We start from the raw sequence: 23,789 nt of genomic DNA, 5'->3' as shown, positions 1-23,789 counted from the left end.
AAGGGGTAGAGGCAAACCCCAGGCTATCACAGTGGGGGAGGAGATTGACAGTTGCATGTCTAATGGTCGTTCAGTTGCTCCAGAGGGAGCAGGAACTGAAAAATTTGCGTTTTAGCAGATATAACTCCAGCAAGGGATGAAGCAGCAGGACACTTCCTTCAAGGCAGACTCCATGTTGTCTATCTCTCAGCTGGAAATAGATTTTGACCTGGAAAGATGTTTCAGTTTACACTTGATGATTGGTTGGTGAAGTATAGAACTCCAAGACAGTTTGGGGTTTGTATCCTGGTTGGTACTCGTGCCCTTGAGTCACTGCAGGACAGATTGACGCTTATCTTAGCAAGAAATAACCTAGCTCTCAGTTTCAAAGTTTTGGAGGAAGAAACCTCTAAAATTTTCCTTTACGTCCTCCACCGCCTTCGAATCATAGAATATTAGGGTTGGAAGAGACCTCAGGAGGTCATCTAGTCCAATCCACTGTCCAGTCCAAAGCAGGACCAACACCAACTAGATCATCCCAGGTAGGGCTTTTTCAAGCCGGGCCTTAAAAACCTCTAAGGATGGAGTTTCCACCACCTCCCTAGGTAACCCATTCCAGTGCTTCACCACCCTCCTAGTGAAATAGTGTTTCCTAATATCCAACCTAGACCTCCCCCACTGCAACTTGAGACCATTGCTCCTTGTTCTGTCATCTGCCACCACTAAGAACAGCCTAACTCCATCCTCTTTGGAACCCCGCTTCAGATAGTTGAAGGCTGCTATCAGATCCCCTCTCACACTTCTGCAGACTAAATAAGCCCAGTTCCCTCAGCCTCTTGTAAGTCATGTGCCCCAGCCCCCTAATCATTTTTGTTGCCCTCCTCTGGCCTCTCTCCAATTTGTCACAGCCCTTCTGTAGTGGGGGTACCAAAACTGGACACAATACTCCAGGTGTGCCCTCACCAGTGCCGAATACTAGGGAATAATCACTTCCCTCGATCTGCCTTCTGTATATTTGCCTCCAGAAATGATTTCATTTTGAAGAAAAAAGACATTAATTACTGGATAGTAGAAAGATTTAAGTAAAAACAATCAGATTAATCACCTGTCCTGTGATGATTTATCAGCATGCATTCTTCTTTCTCGGTTCCCTTTTTATTTGTTTCATTCATAGACATTTCCAACGAGGGATGGTATGAAGTTTATTAGGATATATTACATCACGAGTTAATACTAATAATGTCCATGTAACAACATATTTTCTTGCTGGTTTAGGAGCTCATAGTTGGTGTAGACATTTGGCTGTAGATGTGTAACTTTTGAACATTTATAAATGGTATTTTCTAACGTCAGTTCAATAGAACATGCAGACACTTTCCTGAAAATGCAGACAACACACAGGTTTTAGAATGAACTCTGAAGATGACAACATGCATTCCCTTTTGAACGTACATTTCTAAATATACAAGTCACATCCAGTTTTGTTATCTTCTGTCTTTCACTGTGGGTTTCATCTCATGGACTATTTAATTAGCATTTTGTAGCCAGGATGTTGGGATTTTTTTTCTCACAGTTGGGGTATTTTTGTGGGATTTACAATATTTTTGATTTCTGAACAACAAACCAGCAAGTTGCAGTAACAATAGTGCATTCTGATATAGTAGCTGGGTAGCATGCTGAGAATACAGTACTAGGAAAGCCCTGCAGGAAACTGGATGAAATGGAAATGATATCATCTGGCATATACTTGATATAGAATTTCAAACTGAATCATTTATAAAGCACCCTATGTTTGGCAATTAAGAAAGCAGAAGAAAACTGGGGTGGATAAGAATCCAATTTAATTTGTTCACAAAAGGGATGAAGCTGTCTTATTTGCACTTGTTAAACAGATGCTTGAGGAGAATGTAGCTTGTTAGGTTAGTGTTAAAATACAATAAACTCCTCATTAAAGTCCCCTCCTGTCCATCTCAGATGTACCTGCTCTTTAAGAAGCAAACAAAACTATCTCCCTCATTTATAATGTGAACATGCACAATCTGCTCCAATCTTTAAGGCAATGTTGTGCAGCATGTTACGTTTTGTTTTGTTTTTTTTAAATGGCAAGAAAGTTCTACATGCAATACTGAGCAGTTGTAAGGTCGGTCACCAACCGTATTTATTTCTTAAGGAAAAAAGGACTCGTTTACATTTCAATAAAATGAGCCTTCAAACTGTGCATTAACATTAAGCATGCAGAAGCAACATTTCTGGGAAAAGGTTAACCATTTATAGTTTTCACACATTTTTCACATATATGTTCGGAAAATATTGAGGATAAATATTGTCAAGGCACTTCTAATCTGTCCTCTTATCAAATGATTTTCACTGTACTGCTATATAAACACTCTTACCATCACGCTTGCTTATAGCTCCCTTCCCTGATCATTGAATCTCCATGTCTTGACCTCTTACAATCGCCCTACCTTTTGTGTGCAAGAACATCTGGTATTATCAACTCCTTTATTGTCACATATTTCAGAATAGCAGCCGTGTTAGTCTGTATCCATAAAAAGAAAAGGAGTACTTGTGGCACCTTAGAGACTAACAAATTTATTAGAGCATAAGCTTTTGTGAGCTACAGCTCACTTCATCTGATGCATACGGTGGAAAATATAGTGGGGAGATTTTATATACAGAGAGAACATGAAACAATGGCTAAAACATCTCCAATGCATCATCAAGGATCTACAACCTATCCTGAAGGACGACCCATCACTCTCTCAGATCTTGGGAGACAAGCCAGTCCTTGCTTACAGACAGCCCCCCAACCTGAAGCAAATACCAGCAACCACACAACAAAAACACTAACCCAGGAACCTATCCTTGCAACAAAGCCCGTTGCCAACTGTGTCCACATATCTATTCAGGGGACACCATCATAGGGCCTCATCACATCAGCCACACTATCAGAGACTCGTTCACCTGTGCATCTACCAATGTGATATGTGCCAGCAATGCCTCTCTGCCATGTACATTGGTCAAACTGGACAGTCTCTATGTAAAAGAATAAATGGACACAAATCAGACGTCAAGAATTATAACATTCAAAACCAGTCGGAGAACACTTCAATCTCTTTGGTCACTCGATTACAGACCTAAAAGTGGCAATTCTTCAACAAAAAGACTCCAGTAAGAGACTGCTGAATTGGAATTAATTTGCAAACTGGATACAATTAACGTAGGCTTGAATAAAGACTGGGAGTGGATGTGTCGTTACACAAAGTAAAACAATTTCCCCTTGTTTATTTCCCCTCCTACTGTTCTTGTCAACTGCTGGAAATGGCCCACCTTGATTATCACTACAAAAGGTCCCCCCCACCCCCCTTGCTGTCCTGCTGGTAGTAGCTCACCTTCCCTGATCACTCATGTTACAGTCTGTATGGTAACACCCATTGTTTCATGTTCTCTGTGTATATTAAAATCTCCCCACTGTATTTTCCACTGAATGCATCCGATGAAGTGAGCTGTAGCTCACAAAAGCTTCTGCTCTAATAAATTGGTTAGTCTCTAAGGTGCCACAAGTACTCCTTTTTCTTTTTATTGTCACATGATTTCTAATGAACCATGAATGTGTGATATTGATAGCATTTGACTCTATTTATTAGTGGGTAATCTGGCAGACTGGTGTGCTGTGTTTTTGTTTTGTTTTCTCCTACAGGTAGCAAATGTACAGAGCTACATGTAGGGTGAGAATGATCTCCAAATTGGACAGGAGTGCTGTCAGGTGAAATGCATTTTAGCCTCATCTTTCCTGAACTTTGTGTGACCTTGGACAAGTGACAATGTCTCTTACCCCATCTTCAAAGTGGGAGAATACTTAACTACCTCACAGGGGTAAATGAGGATTAATTAATTTGCATAATGTGTTTGGAATGGACAATAGGTGTTAATAAGCACAAAGTATTTGTTTTATATTGTCTATACACTCTAAATACTGTGAGACAAAAGCTAATCACCGTCTTGTTGTGGTTTTTAGAAAAGCTAAAGCAATGATTAAGTTTACGAAAGTGGAATATTTGTGTGTCAAAATCAGAGGAGACCCTAAACTTTTGAAGTCTCTGCTATTGGAGAACAGAATCATTAATATGCTCTGAATCAAAGGTATTTGGTAGGGATGTGAGTAATACCTCTGGATTTAACTTCTGTACCAATCTGTGTTTTGTTTGTTTTGTTTTGTTTTGTTTTGTTTTGTTTTTTTGGCCTATTCATCTTTATACAAACTTGATCTGGGGTAAAAGACTATTTTCCATTACTTAGATGTGGAAATGGCCAATCTTCCTGGTCAGAGCTCTAGTCCGTTATTTGCCCTCTCTGTCTCCCCCTCCTGCTACCTCTCCCCTCAATTCCCCTGAAGCTTCCCCTCATTCCCCCTTCCATTATCCGTGATCTGAACTCTGAAGCCTGTTACTTGGGCCCTAGTTATCCTGTGAAAGAGTAGTATTTATACACTGTCATATTAACACTTTTCTCTTGTTATGCTTCCATTTTTCTTTCATAAAAGGTAATTACTCACACAATGACCTCATTAAGATTTCCCATATTTTGATCATTTTCTTTTGTCTGAAACCATTAAGAAAACAAACAAAACAAAAATCTAGCTAAAGTTGATTTCTTATCTTTTCCCCCACTCGTAATATTGTGAAGAGAGCTATGGAATGGACTGATCTGCTCTTTTATCTGTGCACTGAGTAGCACTGGATGTTTTTCTTTAATAAAATGTGCTGATTTTTTTGCATTTGTAAAACTGAAGCAGGTTGTGCAATAAATGTTTCATTAACTGGTTGTTTGAAGGAGTGAAAGGATACCCCTGAGGCAGCATGGTTTAAAGCAGTGGTTCTCAAACAGGGGTCCGGGGCCCCTGTGGGGGGCTGCGAGCAGGTTTTCGGGGGTCCACTATACAGGGCCAGCATTAGACTTCATAGAATATCAGGGTTGGAAGGGACCTCAGAAGGTCATCTAGTCCAATCCCCTGCTCAAAGCAGGACCAATCCCCAATTTTTGCCCCAGATCCCTAAATGGCCCCTTCAAGAATTGAACTCACAACCCTGGGTTTAGCAGCCAATGCTCAAACCCCTGAGCTATCCCTTCCCCTTAGGCAGAAGGCCTAACCCGCATCGTGTGGGCTGAAGCCCAGGGCTCTAAGCCTTGCCACCTGGGGCTGAAGCCAAAGCCTAAGCAATTTAGCTTTGCAGGACCCATCGTGGCATTGGGGCCCAGGGAATTGCCCTGCTTGCTATTCCCTAACGCTGGCCCTTGCTTTTATATGCAGAAAAACAGTTGTTGTGTCACAAGTGGGCCGTGGAGTTTTTATAGCATGGGGATGGGGGGGCGGGGGGGGGGCTCAGAAAGAAATAGGTTGAGAACCCCTGGTTTTAAAGGGTTAAGTCCAGTGCTCAGAGTACAGGATTTCCAAGTTCTCGGTCTCTGACTGGCCTTAATGCTTTTCACTTTTATGCTAATATTGTGCCTTTTAGGATAGAGTGGTCTCCATTAAAAAGAAAATATTCATGGCCAGTGCTGTCTGAGAAAACAGTGTTTTCTAATGGTGACTATTGGAGGTAAATATCATTGTCCCTAATTTACAACGGGAGAACTGAGGCACAGAGAGAGTGACTTCTGTAGATCAATGTCAGATCAGAATTAGAATTTAGGTCTCCTAACTCTCAGTACATGCCCAGTCCAATAGACGAGAAAATTCTCCCAGGCAAATCACTTAAGCCAAATTTTTCAAAGTTGGATGCTTATAATTAGACACTTACACATGTATTGAAGCACTTAAATAATCTGATTTTCAGAGATGTTGGACATCCACAGCTCCCTGGTGACTTCAGTTGGAGCTGGGGGTGCTCAGCATTTCTGAAAATCAGTCTCTTGAGGCATCCAAATCCAAAATAGTGGCATCAATGTTTGAGCCTCGGTTTCTGTGCTGTAAAATGTGGATGATAATAGTTCCAGCCATGGGCAGTTTGTGAATAACACCATACTAGAGTGCCATCTTAGGGTCAGACTAATAGTATTTCTGCTCTGCGGCTGTTTGAAATCGGGTATTTTCTTCTCTACTTCTGACAGAATATTTCATCTAATTTTCTCAATACTCAAAACCTGCAATACTTTCATTCCTCAATGAGCTCAACCCTAAGCATACGCAGCTGCATAGGAACCTGTTCATTCTTTAATCCCATCTGAATAATCCGTTGTAAATGACACTTTCTCCCTGCTGATATGCTGTTTGCCTCTGGCTGGACTGTGCGGAGTTAAATGCATGTGACTCCTTCTTATATGGCTGTTGCAGATTCATAGTGAAGAAAATTCTCTTGTGAAGGCGGAGGTGGTAGAAGTGAGCCGTGTGTCTGGAGGCAGCAAACATAGCCAGACATGAATCTTGCTGCCTCATGACAGGATATAGCGTGATACTAACTGGAAGAGGAGGACATAGCCTCTGCTCTCATTCAGGAAGATAAATCTAGCAATACGTCTTGTTACCCGCTCAAAAATCTAATTTCAGCTGCCTCTAAATAAGTCAGGCAAGCAGCATCTCTTTAAAGGAGTTCAGTTAACATGCACCGACTTTAAATGTTACCTACCTAAATGTTGATTTTAAGTCAGTGGGAATAGTCTCCACAGTTTACATCTCCATTTTTTAGGTCAACAGTTCAATGAGATAAAACAAAAAGCCAATCTCTTTTGAACATGATCAGAGTAAAATACAGCGTGCGCTGCCTGCCAAGCTCCACTAACTGCGTTCTAGCACAGTTAAATAACGAGCTACACAGGAACTGGCTTATGTCACCAAGCTCTGATGCTCCTTCCTGTGCTGATGGCTTCTTCCCCTTCAAAGCACAGGAGCTGCTTTTACTCATTACCTGTTTCTACTGAAGCATTTATTTCATCTCTCTTATGCACACACTGCTCCTTTCTTCCTGTGACACACCGTGTGACTTCTTCTCTCCAATGGGGTAGACTTAATCATAGAATCTCAGGGTTGGAAGGGACCTCAGGAGGTCATCTAGTCCAACCCCCTGCTCAAAGCAGGACCAATCCTCAACTAAAGCAGGGACTTAGAACTGAATGGGGCCACCTCCTCCCATCCTGCCAGTGAGACAGTCTCTCCCCAGAGGGGCTTTGAACGATGTTAGTAGTGTTCTTTTTACTGATATATTAATTTGTGAAAGGCTATTTGTGTGGGGATACTGGATGAATACCAATGAGGAAGCAGGCTTTAAGCCATAGAGATCTGTAGCACTACTGAGAGCCTAGTAAAGGCTCTGTTATTCTGTTGCCCAGCAAAGGCAACAAGAACTGGTTTCATTCAAGGAAGAAAGAGTTAGTGTGGAGTAATGCTGGATTCTCAGAGCTAGCATCATCTCTTATGTCAAGCTTGTGGTACAGAGCGATATAACTAAAGGCAGCTAGTTTTGCTGCTGCAGCACTAAAAGTGCAAAACAAGTGTTTGAAAATGGAGAGAGTGAACTGGGAAGGGTTTTTATTTTCAACCTGTTTATAGCATGTCGCAAACAATGAAAAGTAAAAAGTGTTACCATTTAAAAAAAAAAGAGAGAGAGAAATGCCCTAGATGGGTGGCACAGCCTCGCTCAGAGCCTGGAAAGCAGGGGGTTAAAAATACCAGGGAGTTAAAACTATTTTTTAGGCAACTAGATGTTCTCTAGCTGCTGCCAGCGTTTATACATAACATTGTGTCAAAACTCCTGCTCTCTTATCAAGGTTTAATGGCAGCAAGTAGCCGATTCCCCAAGAAGATAAGGACATATACCAGCAGCAAAGAGCATGTGAGAGCTGGCAGACTATATTAGTTTAGGACTGAGAACAGTCTTGAGGTTGTCATTTTCTAATCGCAAAGATGATGTATACCGCCGGAAAAGGGATATTGTATGTGTGCGCGTGCTCTCTCGCTCTCGCTCTCTCTCTCTCTCCCCTCCACAGAGTATATTTTTCCAGCAGGAGCTAAACACCTGTATTTCTTCTGATATATAGAAAGCCTTTACTCTTAATTCCAAGGTTTTGCACAACCTGCTGTGCAAGGCCCTCTCTGACATTAACATATGCTCACTGATCTCCGCTCTCTGATCTGACGTGTGCTGTGGCATCTGTCTGTCCTGGTACATATATGGCCCCCATCTCCATAGTACTTAAGCATCATAGATGTTTTGAAAGTAAGGAAAGACCACTCGAGTCATCCAGTCTGATTCTGCTGTATTTTGCAGGACTTACTCTCTCTAATTTCCAACGTCTTGTTTAATGACTTTTTGATACTTTAGGACAGGGTGCCTTGCCCACTGCTCTTAAACTCAATTTCAATGTCTAGTTATTACAACACTTAAGATTGTTTGTTTTTTTTTCCTGTTATCGAATCCAAGCTTGTCCTTTCTTATTTTTGGACCATATCCCCTCCTTTCTTAAGGGAGTTCCTTCACTTCCTCTCCCCCCCACTGAGCACTTCACATCAACTCCTGCCAGGTGACCTGCCTGTGCCAAGGTATGGGTCTCACAGGAGGCTGTTTCCCTCCATCTTTGCAGGAGACAAGGAACAGAATCATGGCCGATAGTAAAAAGATGACGTGTGCTAGAAAATATACAAAAATAAAACAGCACCGACAGGATTTTTTTTAATTGACTGACAGAGTTCAAGCGATCAGAACAGAGCTTGTCCTATTGCTTTGTGCCAGTTCCTCTCTGTTCTGTATTTAAATGCAGTACAGTTGTTTTCACTTTGATGCTGACAGCTGAAAATGACAGTACACATTGGATCTGGATACCTCTGATGGACACAGAATGAATTTTAAAGAGAAGAAAGTCTGAGACTGGAGCTCTTGTTCCAGGAGGAAACAGGCTTTTTGTTTATCAATAACCATTTGAAAAATATGGGGGGAAATGAGTTGGTCAAAAATATTTTAGTTAAAGAAAAATACTTTAGAAAAATAATGCCAACTCTGGTTACATTCATGTAACCCTTTCTTTTACAATGGGACAAACTGGCTGGTCCAGTAAATTAGTTCAATATTTTTTTTCACATGGTTTTTGCATCCAGTTTAGGCTTACAATATTCCTTGCAGGATATTTGTCCGCATCACAAAACCACTGCACCATTTGATGCATTTTAGTATTCTTTACTCAAGATGTGAGTAAATGCTCACTCAAGGCATTCAACAGGAGTAGAAACGGTGGCCTAACTCAGGATTGAGGTGGATTGGCAAAACTATGTAGCGGAAGCTTTTAAAAGGCCTGCGTGAAACTTGCTGTAGTATCAGTCACCTAGGTCTAAATCACCTCAGTTAATGAGCAGCAAATATTCTTGAACTGTTTCTTGCATGTGCACACACGCATGTAAAAAAGAAAAGACGTAACTCTTTCTTCAGCAAAACTAGATTGTAATAACACTGATGGTAAAACCTACAAAGGCAATTAAATGGATCATTTGGGATGAAACCTCCAATACTTAATTACAATGGGGCAAATTTGGAAATGATGGAGATTGGGCTCCATCGTGACTTGTAACAGAGATTTAAATAACTCTTAATGGTAAATGTAACTTTTTGTATATTTTATCCTCTGTCTACTTTACAAAAGGTGTATGGGGTATTTAATTGTGAACATGTCATATTTCTATTGTCAGTTATTGTTTCCTAGATAAGAAATGGTCTTGATTTCAGAGAAAAGGAAAAATGCATGTGTCCAGGCTGATTCCCCATTCTGGCACTTTGAGTGCAGAAGGTGAGGGCCCGCAAGGATTTTAAAAATTAATACTGGCCACTCCTGGCTGGTATTAAACTTCCAAAATCACAGTTTCTCTCTGACCTTGGGTGGGTAGATGCTGTTACCCGAAATTGGGACAGGTAGTAAGCTTAGGGAGGACTAATGACCCACCAGAGTTTGGCAGAAAGCAGCATGTTTATTATACTGATAGCTAAGCTCAAAAGAAGGGTGTGGGGGCGGGTGTCACACTTACACTTGCATACTTACGCTCCCAGGACAGGCACGGCACTGGAGATGTCAGGATCCTTCAAGGTAAGTGTCCCACAGCGCAGGGATGGACGGTGTGATGAAGGTAAGTCTTCCTGAGGCAAGATGGAATGCAATGCGGCGAACCACTGGTCAGGCAGTCCGGGTGAAGGGCCTTCACGGGAGGTACAAGCTTTTGAGGGCACTCCTGAGCACATGACCCCTTCCCCTTTTAAGGACCTGCTCCTCATGGCCTGCGACTAGAGATGACTTAGCCGCGTCTGGTTGGTCACACTCCACCTCGGGCAGTGTCCATGCATTGGGTGTGTGATCGCTGCCCAATTAAAGTCCCAGACACCTTGTCTACCTGGGAGCTATTCTGATCTTCCAGCTGTTCAACCAGCCCATTCATCCCACAAGCATTCCAGGAGGGAGGGGGTGGGGGTAAGCCACTTCACAGGTATTCAAAGAGGAAGAGGAGACAAAAGGGGGAGGGGAAATTGTAACAGACCTTTTGAGCATACAGGTTATACAGAGCATGGTCATACAGCGCATACAGATCACTACTGCTCCTACAACAGATGCTGCCACCACCCAAGTGCAAAAAAAAATGCCCATTTTTGAGAACCCAGGAAGGAACACTTGGGAATTCCTTCCTGTGGGGTACCGTCAAGCCCTTTCACCCCCTGAGCTGAGAAAAAAAGAAAGGAAATCAGCTGTTGTTAACAGCTAATTAAACAACATATGCACAAACCTCTTAGGGACACACAAATCCAATCCTGTTCTTAGAAAAGGTAAATTTTATTAAACCCAAAAAGAAAGGAAATACATTTGGAACTTAGGCTTTTTGCTAGATCTTAAAAGAAACAGTTACAAAAATTAAGCATCAAGATAGCTCTCGAGGTTCAGCTTAAAGGTTACAAGCAAAACAAAAGCACTTGGGGTTAGCACAGAGGAGTCCACAAGCCAATAAGAAATAAAATAAATAACCCTAATCACGTCTTCCTAGACATTCCCTGATTACTCACATATTTGGGGTTTCAGATAAGTAGGGTTGAGGTATGATGTGTTGCTTTTTCATACCTGGTTTTAAAGATTTTTACAGCATAACTGCACTCCGTTCCCCTCTTTCCTGGAGAACAACCACACCAGACAAAGAGAAGGTATTTTTTCCCCCCAATTTTAAAAAGTTCTAGCCCTCCCATTGGCTCTTTTGGTCAGGTGCTCACTCCCTTTCTTTTACCTAGCCAGGGAGACTTTTTAACCCTCTACAGGTAAAGCAAACAGAGAACAGCCACCAAGAGGGACTTTATAGCTAACTGGCTGGGTGTCCATAAAAGGGAACTACCCCCCCCCCCCATTTATCACAGCATGTCTGTTGTACAGTGCCATGTACAGTGGTTGCTCTTAAAGTCTGGCCACTAAAACTTTAACTTAATAGTTATAGTTACCTCAGTATTTGTAATGTTCACTATTCTTACTATAGGGAAGAGTGAAGTAATGTTATTAATTATCTAAGGCAATTGGTCAGTTTTTAAGGGTTACTGGTATACAGTAATTATGTTTCTGACAATACTGAAAGTTCATATCTATACCATAGATATATTTAAAAATAACTGGAGGACACTGCCCTTTCTTAATTGATATTGGCACAAAGAAGAACCCTAAATCCATATTCCTTAATGTTGGTGGGGAAGTTTGGGTCCTTGATTAATAGATCTAGGTTTGGGCACATGTGTTAGAACACTTCTTGGTTTTTCTCAGTGCCCTTGTCTACAGTGTTTAGAAGTTTGGGCATGCACAAGGAAAGACACCTGAATTAATGGCATGCCTACTTCAGCTTAGAGTCCATCAGTTAAGGGTGCATTGAGAAAGCTATCATCAGTGCTGTGGTTGCCCTCTTCTTCTTGTTCTCTTTTCTTTTAAACAAACAAACAAAATAATCTCTAAAAGAAAAGGAGGACTTGTGAAGTCAGCTTTGGCAATGGCAAATACGAAACCTGTTAAAGGCAAGATGTATTTGTTCTATGTCTTGGTACAGGTAGGGAGTGCCTCAGAGCCCCTAAGATTTGGGATGTAGTATCCACAACAAAAGATAAGGTACCCCCGGACACAAGAAAAACAAGATAGAAATCTCATTGTTGAATATGAATCTGGGGTGACCTACAGAGTGATTTTTAGCTCATAAACAAACAAACAATAAATAGGGCTAGTTTGGAGCACAGAAGGGGAACTGAATGCTGTGAAAAAGCTGCTTCCCAGATGGATTGGTAATGCAGTAACACTTACCTTTCTGTGTTGTATTGCTTTGTCTTTAGACAATAAATTGGCTAAGCTTGGTGGTTTGGTCTCTTGAACACTTTTAATCCTGAGACATAAGTATAGTCAAGCAACTGGCTATATTTTAGACAATAAGTGTGAAGGGTGATCAGTCTAGTGACTCCACATAGTTGCACATGTAGCATTTTCTATTTCTGCTTCCCTTGTTAAATATAGTGTTCAACTTTAATATAGTACTCTTCATATTGTTAAATGTTTATCAATAAAAGACACAGGCCCAGAGAAGGTTTCTAGATTCTTTTTCTAGAACATTGGTTCGCTTTGGCATTTCCCGTCTCTTGTATGCTTTATTTCTAAGTTATAATGTGGCAGTAATGTTGCTGGGTTACTTTATTTATTTGTGTGTTTATTTATACAAAGTGCAGTTTCCAGATAAAAATTACTGATTCTCCTCTTTAGTACACCAGTGTAACTGAGAAGTAAATCGGTTGAAGTCAGTGGAGTTACACTGTGTAAACAGTGTGTGAGCAGAGAACTAGGTTCCCTGTCTCTTGCCAGGTGGATTTGAGTGTCCTGAAGCAGGAAAAGCATTCCTAGGGCCTGATTCTCATTTACACTAAGGCCCTTTTGTATTGTTCTGGCAGTGTAAATGGATCATAAAGTAGGTGGGAATTACCTTTTACATTCACTGTAGGGCCCTTTTACACTACCAAAGCAGTATAAAGGGAGACTTAATGTAAATGAGAATTGGGCCCTCAGTTGTTGTTGTTTTATACAACTGAGTTTTGGATATAACAGTGTGTAAGGTTTCAGAAGGAATAATCAAACACTCAGATATTCCCCATCTTGCAGCTATGTAATATAGATGAATTTATTCATAACAAGCATGTCTCAAAACCTAGTAAGCCAACATATTACCCCAGCTTCCCTCTCTCTAGAGTGCTATTGCGTACCATGCTGCCACAATATGATCTTCATTATGGTTATTTCCTTTTTTTAAAAAACAAGGAATGTTGGATTATTATTTTTAATATAACTACTGTAATTTAATCTGCTGTTATCTTGATATGGCATGTAATTGTGAGGAGAGCAACAGAGTATGTGAATTTTTATGAAGACATAATTATGATGTGTATTGGTGTCGCGTATACAGATCCAATTATATGCAATGATACCGAATAATCAAAAATAAGTGAACTGTGGCATGTGTGTGCACTATTTCATTTGGAAGATTCCGTGTAGTAGCTGCTTTTATTGTTTAAAAAGGCAAAAGTAGTCTGGGTTGTAGAATATCCACCTACCCAAACCTTTTGAATTATTGGATATTCATTTAAAAAAAAAATGCATAGCTCCAGAAATACTGATTATTTTTTTCCTCCATTTTTACATGAAGAAAATGAATTCTCTTTGGGATGTGTATTCTGAGTTTCAATCTGATGTTATAGAACCCTGACGGAAGGTTTTTTAAATACCCTTCAATCTGATTTCGCTATTCATTTGAAATCCTTTTCTGTTCCTGACTTCCAGTGGTTTCTCCGAAAGGAAAAGCCATAATTTTCTCAGCAATCATTACTGTACAAGGCAAACAATATAAATTAGGCTTACACATGAAATGTCTCTCTTTGATTTCCAACTAGGTAGAATACTGTTGAGATCCACTTTTGGACACGAGGCGTGGTGACTTAGAAACATTGGTACCACCTCTTCCTTAAATTCATGTATTTATCCTTTAATTGGATTTACCTGCCCTATGAAGCAAATACCACCCCTGCGACTACAGTGTCTCCTTTAACAGCAATACCAGCACAGTTCCTCTGTGAAGGGGAGGGTAGCATTCCAGTGGATGAGAGCTCTGCAGGGCCCCCATAGGCACAAATAAATAAAGGTGGGCTGGGAATCCACTGTTCCACGGACTTCTCTTTTCTCCCTCCGTAGGAGGAGGCAGCATGTAATGGTCCTAGGGACTCCTGCTGCCTCAGGGGTTTCCTCACATCCCCCTTGTGGAGCTACCTAGCATGCAGATCAGTAATCAAGCTTTGTGCTAAGAAAGACCCTATTCCAGCAATACACACAAGCACATGTGTAACTTTAAGTATACAGGGACTACTCACGTGCTTAAAGTAACACGTGGTTTTCTGGATATAGGCCTTTGTCTCATGTGAATTGTGTCACATACTAAAATGTTAAAGGACTTGAATAAAATTTTGAAAAACATTATATTTCGATATGATGTCACAGTACATAATATTTTTCTATTTCTCCTTAGTAATTTTTTCACATCTGAGACAACTTGCAAGAAAACAGTAGCTTTTCTCTCTAAAACCTTGTTGACAAAACAGTGGAGGTGTACACACTGAAATGCTCCTCCTGCTGATGTAACTCCCCTGCTATGTTGACATAATAAAAACACCTCCATGAGAGGCATAGAACTTATGTTAGTGTAGTTAGGGCAACACAGGGTCTGTGTAGACACTGTGTTCCTTACATTGGCTATTCGCTGTCACTCTTGTCAATTTCACGGCTCTGCTGGAGCCAGCTTGTGGCTGGAAGCATGGAGGCCAGAAGCCCCGGGGGGCTGCTAGGCCCCTGGTGGGGAGCTGCATGGAGCTGAGAGCCCTCTCTCTTCAGTCAGTGGAAGCGCTCCTGGTGAGGGGACTGACAGAAGGAGGGTAGTGTGAATATCATCCACCACAGTAATTAATGTGAGGTAGGTGACCAGATGTCCCACTTTTAAAGGGAGAGTCCTGTATTTAAGCCCTCCTGCAAGTGTCCCGCCTTTTTCTTAAAAACGGGCAGATTGGTATTTTCTGTCCCCGTCCCCTCCATCAGTAGTGCTGGCCGGATCCCCCCACTCTCCAGCCACCCGTCCACCAGCGGTGAGTTGCGGGAGCCGGGGGGGTGCAGTGGCTCACAATGGGGATGGGTATGCAAGGCTGGTGGCAGCGCAAAGATGCAGCACGAGGAGCTGGCTGCTCCCCTGCTGGTCTGTCAACACAGTCCCTCTGCCCACCAGCTCTCGGCCAGCAGGGCCCCGTTCCATTTCCAGCTGGCACTGGCTGCATGCTGCAGTGGCTGGTGAGCGTGGGGAGGTGCCAGGTAGTGGCCGGTTACATGTCGCCTCTGCTGCCTACCCACCCGCCTTTTATGTGCTTCCCATCTTGCTGTCCTCTCCTTGCTTTGCCCCTTGGCCCCTCCCCCCCGCCCCAGTGTTCGTCCATATCCCCTATGGCAGGATGCGTCCCACTCCCAGTGCTGCGTGGAGAACTAGCTCCTGGCGGGAGCGCTCAGCTCACCAACAGCCTGGCTGGTAGGCTCCTTCCCCACTGCTTCTGGCTGGGCTGGTCCCCTAGGAAAGCGCAAGGACCTCCGGCCTGGGGCACTGGCCTGGAGGAGCCGAGCCCTGTATGTGTGAAAGCCCAGCACAGCGCTGGCATGGGAGAGCCTCTCCTCTCCTCAGCTAAGCTCAGGAGTGGCGGGTGGGGGGAAGCAATTTCCAGCCTGTTCACGCCCCGAATCTGCAGGCTTCACAGCAGCCCCTTTCACCCACCCACCGCTGACCTGCGTCTGTCCCAGGGGCCCAGCCAGGCATGGAGGGTGAACAGTGATGGGCAGGGAGGGTCAGATCCGTTGGTCACCTCCCCTGTGTAAGAGAGGAGTATGGGAGTGTGTGTCATCTCTCCCAGTGTGTGTGGGGGGTGTGTGTGTGTGTGTCACCCATCCCCCTGTAAACCCTAAAGCCTTAAAGATAAGAAGGTAAATAAAAAGAATCCAACAACGCAGTATTTCTTTTTAACGGGCTCAGTCAACTTGATGTTAATGTGAATGTTTATACTCTGTAGTTTTGATTCATTGCTGTTGAACTCGCTTGAATACGAGTAATTATAGCAGGTGTCCCATATGCAGTTTAGGGGAAATATGGTCACCCTACCAATAATGTCTTTTGAGGGAGACTTTCAAAGCTAAAGAACTTTAATGACAGCAGTGGCCTTGGCCCAATAGACCTACTGAGGGGGAACATTATGAGTCTAAAATTAGGCTACAGTTTTCCATCATAAATATTACATTCTCATTTTTTTAAGTGCTCAATTTTTCTGCTGGTGACTGCTTTGGTTTGCACAGAACATTTGAAGGGCGCTCTTACCTTTGATTGATTTGAGGAACATTCACAATGTGTAAAATCAATGCAGACTGAGGGAATAAAAAGAAAAATAAAGAACTGTGGTGACTTTTGGTAATATTTATGAAGAAAGTCCTAACATTTTTTAGTTTCATTAAAACACACTGATTTTTTAAGGTTAGATGCACATTATATGACTTCAGTTTTTTCTGTTATTAAAATTACTTTGTGTCCTATCTTTCATAATGTATTTTATAATTCTGCCTATACCACAGAACATTGCCAATCTAAAACTGGATGTCTGAACTACACTTTTAAGGATAAATATTTAGTACAACACATTACTTTCAGGGTGGATTTTAAAAAGTAATCAGCATTGGTTCAGATCTACTGTTAAGTCAATGACAGTTGCAGAACTGTCATTGACTTAAGTGGGAGGAGCAGAGTTAAGCCGATGGTGAACACTTTTGAAAATTCCACCTTAAATGTAAAATACTCTTTATTTTGAAAAGCCAATTAGTAATACACTGGGGGGGGGGTTAAACCTATTATTAATGTAAATGGTTTAATGAATCAAATTGTTTTCAACAAAAACAATAGTTATCTTGGTTTTAAACATTCCTATGCACTGTTTGTGCCCGAAGCACTGCATGAATACTTGTTTATGCAAACCGCAAAAATGGTGGAAAAGTATTAAAATGGGGAAAAAATAATTGAATGTATTAGAGATAAGGAAAGGAATTTGATTTAAAAAAAAACAACCAAATATTGGCTTTTAATCTGACAGGTTCCGTTTTTAATTTATATCAGTTTGAGTACTTTTTCAGTCATTATATATTTCTTAAACCAAAACTTCTTCAAAATAACTTTCTTTAGCCCCTTCCTGTTTATAGGGTATGCTAATTTTAACTGGAGGAAGGCACACTTTAAAATCAACTTAATAATTTAAAAATGTTTGAGCTAAAAGCTAGGGGGATGGGTAATAGAATAAAGAGCTTTTCACCTCCAGCTAACTGTTCAAATTCAGACTAGGCTTGTACAGTGGGATTTTCAGAATCGTGAATTGACTTTCCATGGGACTTGTGGTACTAAATCACTTAGCTGCTTTTGAAAATAGCACCCAAGGTGACTAAAGGCATTAACCACAGAATGTTTTATGGCCTGTGTGCAATTGGCTAATGTTCTCAGTCCATTTCCTTAGTTCAGGTGTCAACATCATTACAGTTTAATACTGGCACTAAAGATTGAGGGCATGATTTAATGTCTATTGAAGTTAGTGGAAGTCTTTCCATTGATTTCAATGTACTTTGGATCAGTCTTTGAATCTTTATGAAGACTGGACTACCCTTTCATCACTAGATGTGGCTCCTCCAGGTCACAGTTGAAGCACACTGATGAGCTAATATGGGGAAGCTTGCACAGTTGATATTTGTAAATAGACTTGTTTCCATAGCTGTTCATCTGTTCACTTTTCACAAGCATAAATTAACTTATTAAAAATGACATTGTGGTGTTATGTTCATCCCTTACATTTTTTTCATAAATTGGAAACAAGCAATATTTATTTTAAAGCAGTAGGATAGAGATTTTTTTCTTTCACACAGAAAATTAGTGGGGGGGAGACACCAGCAGACAATAAATTCCATAGTGCAAATGTGTAGGGAAACAGGGATTTTCTTAAGAGCATTTTCTTAACATTCAAAGAAAATGTATGTATACTATCTTTTTGGAGTCCTTTGCTATAGTTGTGGAAATGCAGCTTCAGTGCTGTAGCTCCCAAACAGTTATTAATATGGTGCTGTACCAGTGTGAAGGAGCATCTAAGAGGGAACAAAATATAAATAAGGATATTCTCTTTTTATATTTTGCAGATACCTTGTTGAAGCTGAACATGTTCTAGCATCTCCACTATTGATGTCTAGCGCAGAATAGATATTCCAGACAGAATCAATAGATCCATTTGCAGTAGGACCATCGTACATTAATACAAGATGGAAGACACATACAAAGACAGGACTTCATTAGTGAAAGGGGCTAAGGACATTGCCAAGGAGGTGAAGAGACAAACTGTAAAGAAGGTGAATAAAACGATAGACAAAGCTCAGGATGGGTATACACAGAGATCCTACAAACAATTCAAGGACGAGGAAGATGATGACGACTACTATACACAAGGAGGAAGTTATGATGGAGAAGCCAATGATGATGAAGGGTCAAGTGAAGCAACTGAAGGGCATGATGAAGATGATGAGATTTACGAGGGGGAATATCAAGGAATCCCAAACACAGGGCAAGGCAAGGATGGCATAGTGGCCCGAGAGCAACCCATCCATGATGAGTATAAGGACCGTCATGAACTGGAAACAGAGAGGAAAGCTGATGAAGAGGAGCTAGCGCAGCAGTATGAGCTGATTATACAAGAGTGTGGACATGGCCGTTTTCAGTGGGCCCTCTTCTTTGTTCTTGGAATGGCACTAATGGCTGATGGGGTAGAGGTTTTTGTGGTTGGATTTGTGTTGCCCAGTGCTGAGACAGACATGTGCATACCCAATTCTGGATCAGGATGGCTAGGTGAGTCAAATCTATATGGTTCTACTGTATGACAAATTACATTTGTAGTCTGTCTACTTATTATTTTGCCAACACTAATGCTTGTTAAGAAAAATAAATATTTTTCTCTATTAAATGTGACTTTGCAAGTCTCTAAATGTATTAGATGGCTGAAATGCGTTTAGTGAAAACAGTAATTTTTTAAAAATTTTTTGTTTTGTTTTTCACGGTCAGTCAACAAAAGTAGGTACACAAATACTGTTGTAGTCTAAGGGCTTGTCTTCAGGATTTTGTGCATGGCAAGCTGGGGTGTAAGTCTACCGTCCGCTAGCTTGTCACACAGTAACTGGCCATGTGGTTCTTTCCCCTCAGCACACTAGAAGTTCTGTCATGCGCTTTGACCTACTGTTTGAAATGTTGCTTTCAGTTACAGCAATAGACATCCAGAAGAACTATATTAAAAATATTATCTGATGAGTGAATTATTCTGGATTTACCCTGGTGTAAATGAGTAGATTGTGACCCTACAGCATTAAAATTGTTTGGTTTTTTCACCTTTATAGCGCATGGTTTTGTTAGAACTCTCTCATTTTCACGTTAGCTCAGTTTTGCTATTGTTTTAATTCTTATCCCTTTGTTCTTGATTGTTTTGGAACTATCTGAATTTCCTAAATGTTCAGAATGTAAAAATTAGACTGTCCTACAAAATTTAAGTTATGACAGAAGCTGTCTTACTAAAGTATTAAGCCTATTTCAGATGGAATTCTCAGCATTGATGCCAATAGTTTACTCGCTAGCTTTTAATACAGTGAATCAGATTCTGTTCTCATTTACACCCGTGCACTCTCACTGGCTTCTTTAGGGATGCATGAATATAATTGAGGGCAGAATTTGCACAAATAAGCATCCTTTGAGACCGTCTTTGCTTTTATATTAGTTGAAGGCTCATATATTTTGTTGCTCAAGACAAAAGACATTAGTTATTTGTGTGGTGCAAAGGTTAGTCTTTCATTAAAATTAATGAAGACATCTAATTGATGACCGAGAGAGATGGCTGAACTCCTATAACAGGGCAAGCTACCTGGCTTCTACCATAGCAGCTAATTCCCTCTGATACTTTTCCACCAGAGAGGTCAGGCTGCCTATATCGTCTCCTCCCGGGGCTCAATTTCACATCTTGGCAGGAGGTGCTGCCATGACGGGAAGGTTCATTTTTATTGCAGCTTCAGTCTTCGCCCCCTTCTCCCAAACGCTAATACAACCCTGCCATTCTCTAAGGGCTCCCACATTTTGATCATGTTGCCCAGCAGCCAGTTCCGGCTTTATTTCTTCCCTCCACTCAATCACAGTAGGGATTGCTGTGACCACCACCACCCCCACTTGTTTCCCTCACCATAGGTACCTGGGTCTGATGTATTTCTGAAATATACAGACTGTACCCCCTCTCTTGACTGCCCATCTCTTTGTCTCCCTCTTGGTCTTCGGGGATTTTCCCTTCCCACCGACCTCATTATTCAAGGGGCATACCCTTTTACTGTGTCCTGTCTCTCCGCTCTAAAATGTTTGGGTGGCCCCTTACTCTGGGACCTTGCCCTCACATGCTTCTATTTTTTTCTTATACGTCCCCCCCCCCCCATAGTATTCATGCTGCCTCCTGTGGCACTCAAATCTTCTGTGCCCTGTTCTTCCACATCAGAAACAAACACACACACACTCATTCCTCTCATGTAGGAGGCAGTGGTCTCCCTGCCAGCACTGCTGGGCTCCAAACCCCACCATCTGTACCTTCCACTGCATGGCCCACTGTGCCTTCTGTTGCTGCCACTGTTCCTGCAGAAGAACTACCTATGTCCATTGCTGCTGTTCAGACAGCAGAGGAACAGCTTCTTCCAGTTGCTGCACTGTTTCCACTTCCCTCCTTAATGGTAGACGACTCTGTCAAATCCTGCCAACTATGCCAGTTGAGGTGGACTGGCCACCTCTTGTGTGACCCTGCATGGCCTAGGATTGTGCTACAGGCAGCCTGTCTCAGTTCCCCCTCTTGGATTGTTCAAGAAACATAGACTCTCTTGTTCATTCCCATCCCCTCTTGAGTTGTGCACTATTAAATGAACAAACATTCAAAATAAAGTTTTCAAGTCCAGCCAAAAGTTCACACAAACAAAAGCTTCTCTTTCTCCTCCCAGGACTTCCTGCCTGGGGCCTTTCCTGCTTTGGCAGGCCACTTTCAGGCCCTACCTGGCTGAAGTTTGAGTCCTAATTGTCGGGACTCTTTGCTAGAATCTGCTCACTCTTGGCAGTCTCTAATCCCTGAGCCTTGCCTTCTTCTGCTGCCCTTCATAGGGCAATCATCCTGATCTCTGACAGGTGTGGCTCCTTCTGTCGTCAAGGTTGGCTACGCTATTACAGTGACATTAAAATGATTTCTGGCAAATCTTAACTAAGATTCACTACAGAACTGTGTCTGAATTTATTCCTTAGAAATTATGTAAATAGAAACCTCACTTGTAAAGTTAAGAAAAGAGAACACACTTAGCTATCTGAGTATCATATAATAGTCTCATGTCTCAAATATGGAAATCATAATACATGTTCCTATATCTTTTTGTAGAACAATATTGGATTCTGTGTTATAGAATTATTTGGTAATACCTCTGTCATAAATATAAAGGGAAGGGTAACCACCTCTCTGTATACAGTGCTATAAGATCCCTCCTGGCCAGAGGCAAAACCCTTTCACCTGTAAAGGGTTAAGAAGCTGAGAGAACCTCGCTGGGACCTGACCAAAGTGACCAATGAGGGGACAAGATACTTTCAAATCTGGAGCGGGGGGAGGAACAAAGGGTTCTGTCTGTCTGTCTGTGATGCTTTTGCCGGGAACAGATCAGAAATGCAAGCCTTCCAACTCCTGTTAAGTTAGTAAGTAATCTAGCTAGAAAATGCGTTAGATTTTCTTTTGTTTAATGGCTGGTAAAATAAGCTGTGCTGGAGGGAATGTATATTCCTGTTTTTGTGTCTTTTTGTCACTTAAGGTTTTGCCTAGAGGGATTCTCTATGTTTTGAATCTGATTACCCTGTAAGGTATTTACCATCTTGATTTTACAAAGGTGATTTTTACCTTTTCTTTAATTAAAATTCTTCTTTTAAGAACCTGATTGATTTGTCATTGTTCTTAAGATCCAAAGATTTGGGTCTGTGTTCACCTGTACCAATTGGTGAGGATTATTATCAAGCCTTCCCCAGGAAAGGGGGTGTAGGGTTTGGGGGGATATTTTGGGGGAAGACATCTCCAAGTGGGCTCTTTCCCTGTTCTTTGTTTAAAACGCTTGGTGGTGGCAGTATACTATTCAAGGACAAGGCAAAGTTTGTACCTTGGGGAAGTTTTTAACCTAAGCTGGTAAGAATAAGCTTAGGGGGTCTTTCCTGCAGGTCCCCACATCTGTACTCTAGAGTTCAGAGTGGGGAAGGAACCTTGACAACCTCTTTAAAAGATTAACACACAAAAGCAAGGAAAATCAGAATTAAGTCTGCCATTGCAGTCTTATCTTCCCCTAATATGTACCGAGTGTACTGTGACACCTTGGGTCATCTTAGCAATGGGGCCCACAAAAACATAATGGTATTACCTGCCCCCTAGCAAAATACAAGTGCTGTAGATTGCAGTACAACAGCACAAGTGGTGAACATAATATTTATATCCATTATATACACAGCATGCATAGTTGGAATAACTATATCCCCAGTGATATGTCGTATTCCTCCACATTATGAGTCTGTGGCAGAAGCATTTTAATGGCATCATAACTGGGCCTTCACAGACATGCGTTTCCATTATTTCGCTGTTATAAATTCAGATCCTAATCGCATCCTAATTGGGTCTTTTTAGAAGACCTTAACATTGTTTTACTATTATAATTTCATAATGTAATGGGATTGTTAATGTTGTTAGGGTTCTAAATTTATGGCACCAGGGCTAAAAGTTATATAGAAAAATCACTGCACATGCAGCTGTTTTTTCTACAACAATCTAGATTACTAAAAAATGATGATTTTAAAGACCCCCCCCCCCCCAGACTGTTCTGTCATTGAAAAACGCCCCGTTGGTTCAATACATGTATTCCATCTCTCCATCGCTTTCTAGTCAGACACCAGATAGCTAGAGACCATGCAAAGAACTTAACCATTACTGTATAGAAAGGCTTCCTTGTTTTGTTTTTATATTTTGTTTCATTTTCACCAGAGCTGGCTCCCTCTATATCAAATCATTTCAACTAAGCTGTGGATTGCTATCTGGTTGGACGCCTTTTCAGTAACATGATGAAACTGTGGATCAGCACTCTCAAACTGGTGTCTCAATATGTTTTAGTTTAAATAATATTGCCAGTTTTCATCTGTTAGAGAATGATTTTCTCTTGTTAATAAATTGACACCCAAAGCACAAAGCTTGAGGGAAAGGCCTTCCTTGTTTGGTTCCCTATCCTGCAACTTGATCTGCTCATGCAGATTCCTGCACCTACATGGAACCCTGTTGACTTCATGGATCATTGCCACACAAGTCTGTCTTCATGGTACAAGTTGCAGGATCAAGGCCTAAAACACAGCTTTGGTCCTTTTTTAAAGTATCCTTGCCAATGTTTTATTTCTTTCATTTAACTACATTATATGCCAAGCTCAAAACTAGGCTGGTTTTGCTTTACCCTGTTAGGACTTTGAAAGCTCCCTGACAATGAAAACCTCCGTGGTCTACTGTACAAACTGGTCTTCCCTCCAGTAGATTTGTATATTTTTTTTGCTATGAGCATAAGGTGCTAATTGACAAGCCAGTGTTGCCTTTTCTCTCTCTTGGAGATCACACAAGTTGATG

The 23,789-nt window shown here is 41.4% G+C and overlaps 1 protein-coding gene across 4 annotated transcripts in view; it reads left to right on the top strand.

Annotated features, from left to right (window-relative positions):
* Positions 1–23,789, top strand: part of SV2C (synaptic vesicle glycoprotein 2C) — a 221,706-nt gene that overhangs the window by 17,931 nt on the left and 179,986 nt on the right. For all 4 annotated transcript variants that reach the window (XM_043547291.1, XM_007064505.3, XM_043547290.1 and 1 more), the window contains one exon: positions 18,247–18,946. In XM_043547291.1, the coding sequence (XP_043403226.1) occupies positions 18,939–18,946 (8 nt within the window). In that variant the 5' untranslated portion in view covers positions 18,247–18,938. The remainder of the gene's footprint in view (positions 1–18,246; positions 18,947–23,789) is intronic.

Source organism: Chelonia mydas, chromosome 5 (assembly GCF_015237465.2).
Source record: "Chelonia mydas isolate rCheMyd1 chromosome 5, rCheMyd1.pri.v2, whole genome shotgun sequence".
Lineage (NCBI taxonomy): Eukaryota > Metazoa > Chordata > Testudines > Cheloniidae > Chelonia > Chelonia mydas.
The sequence above is the reverse complement of the archived record's forward strand: the minus strand, read 5'-3'. Positions and strand labels throughout refer to the sequence as shown.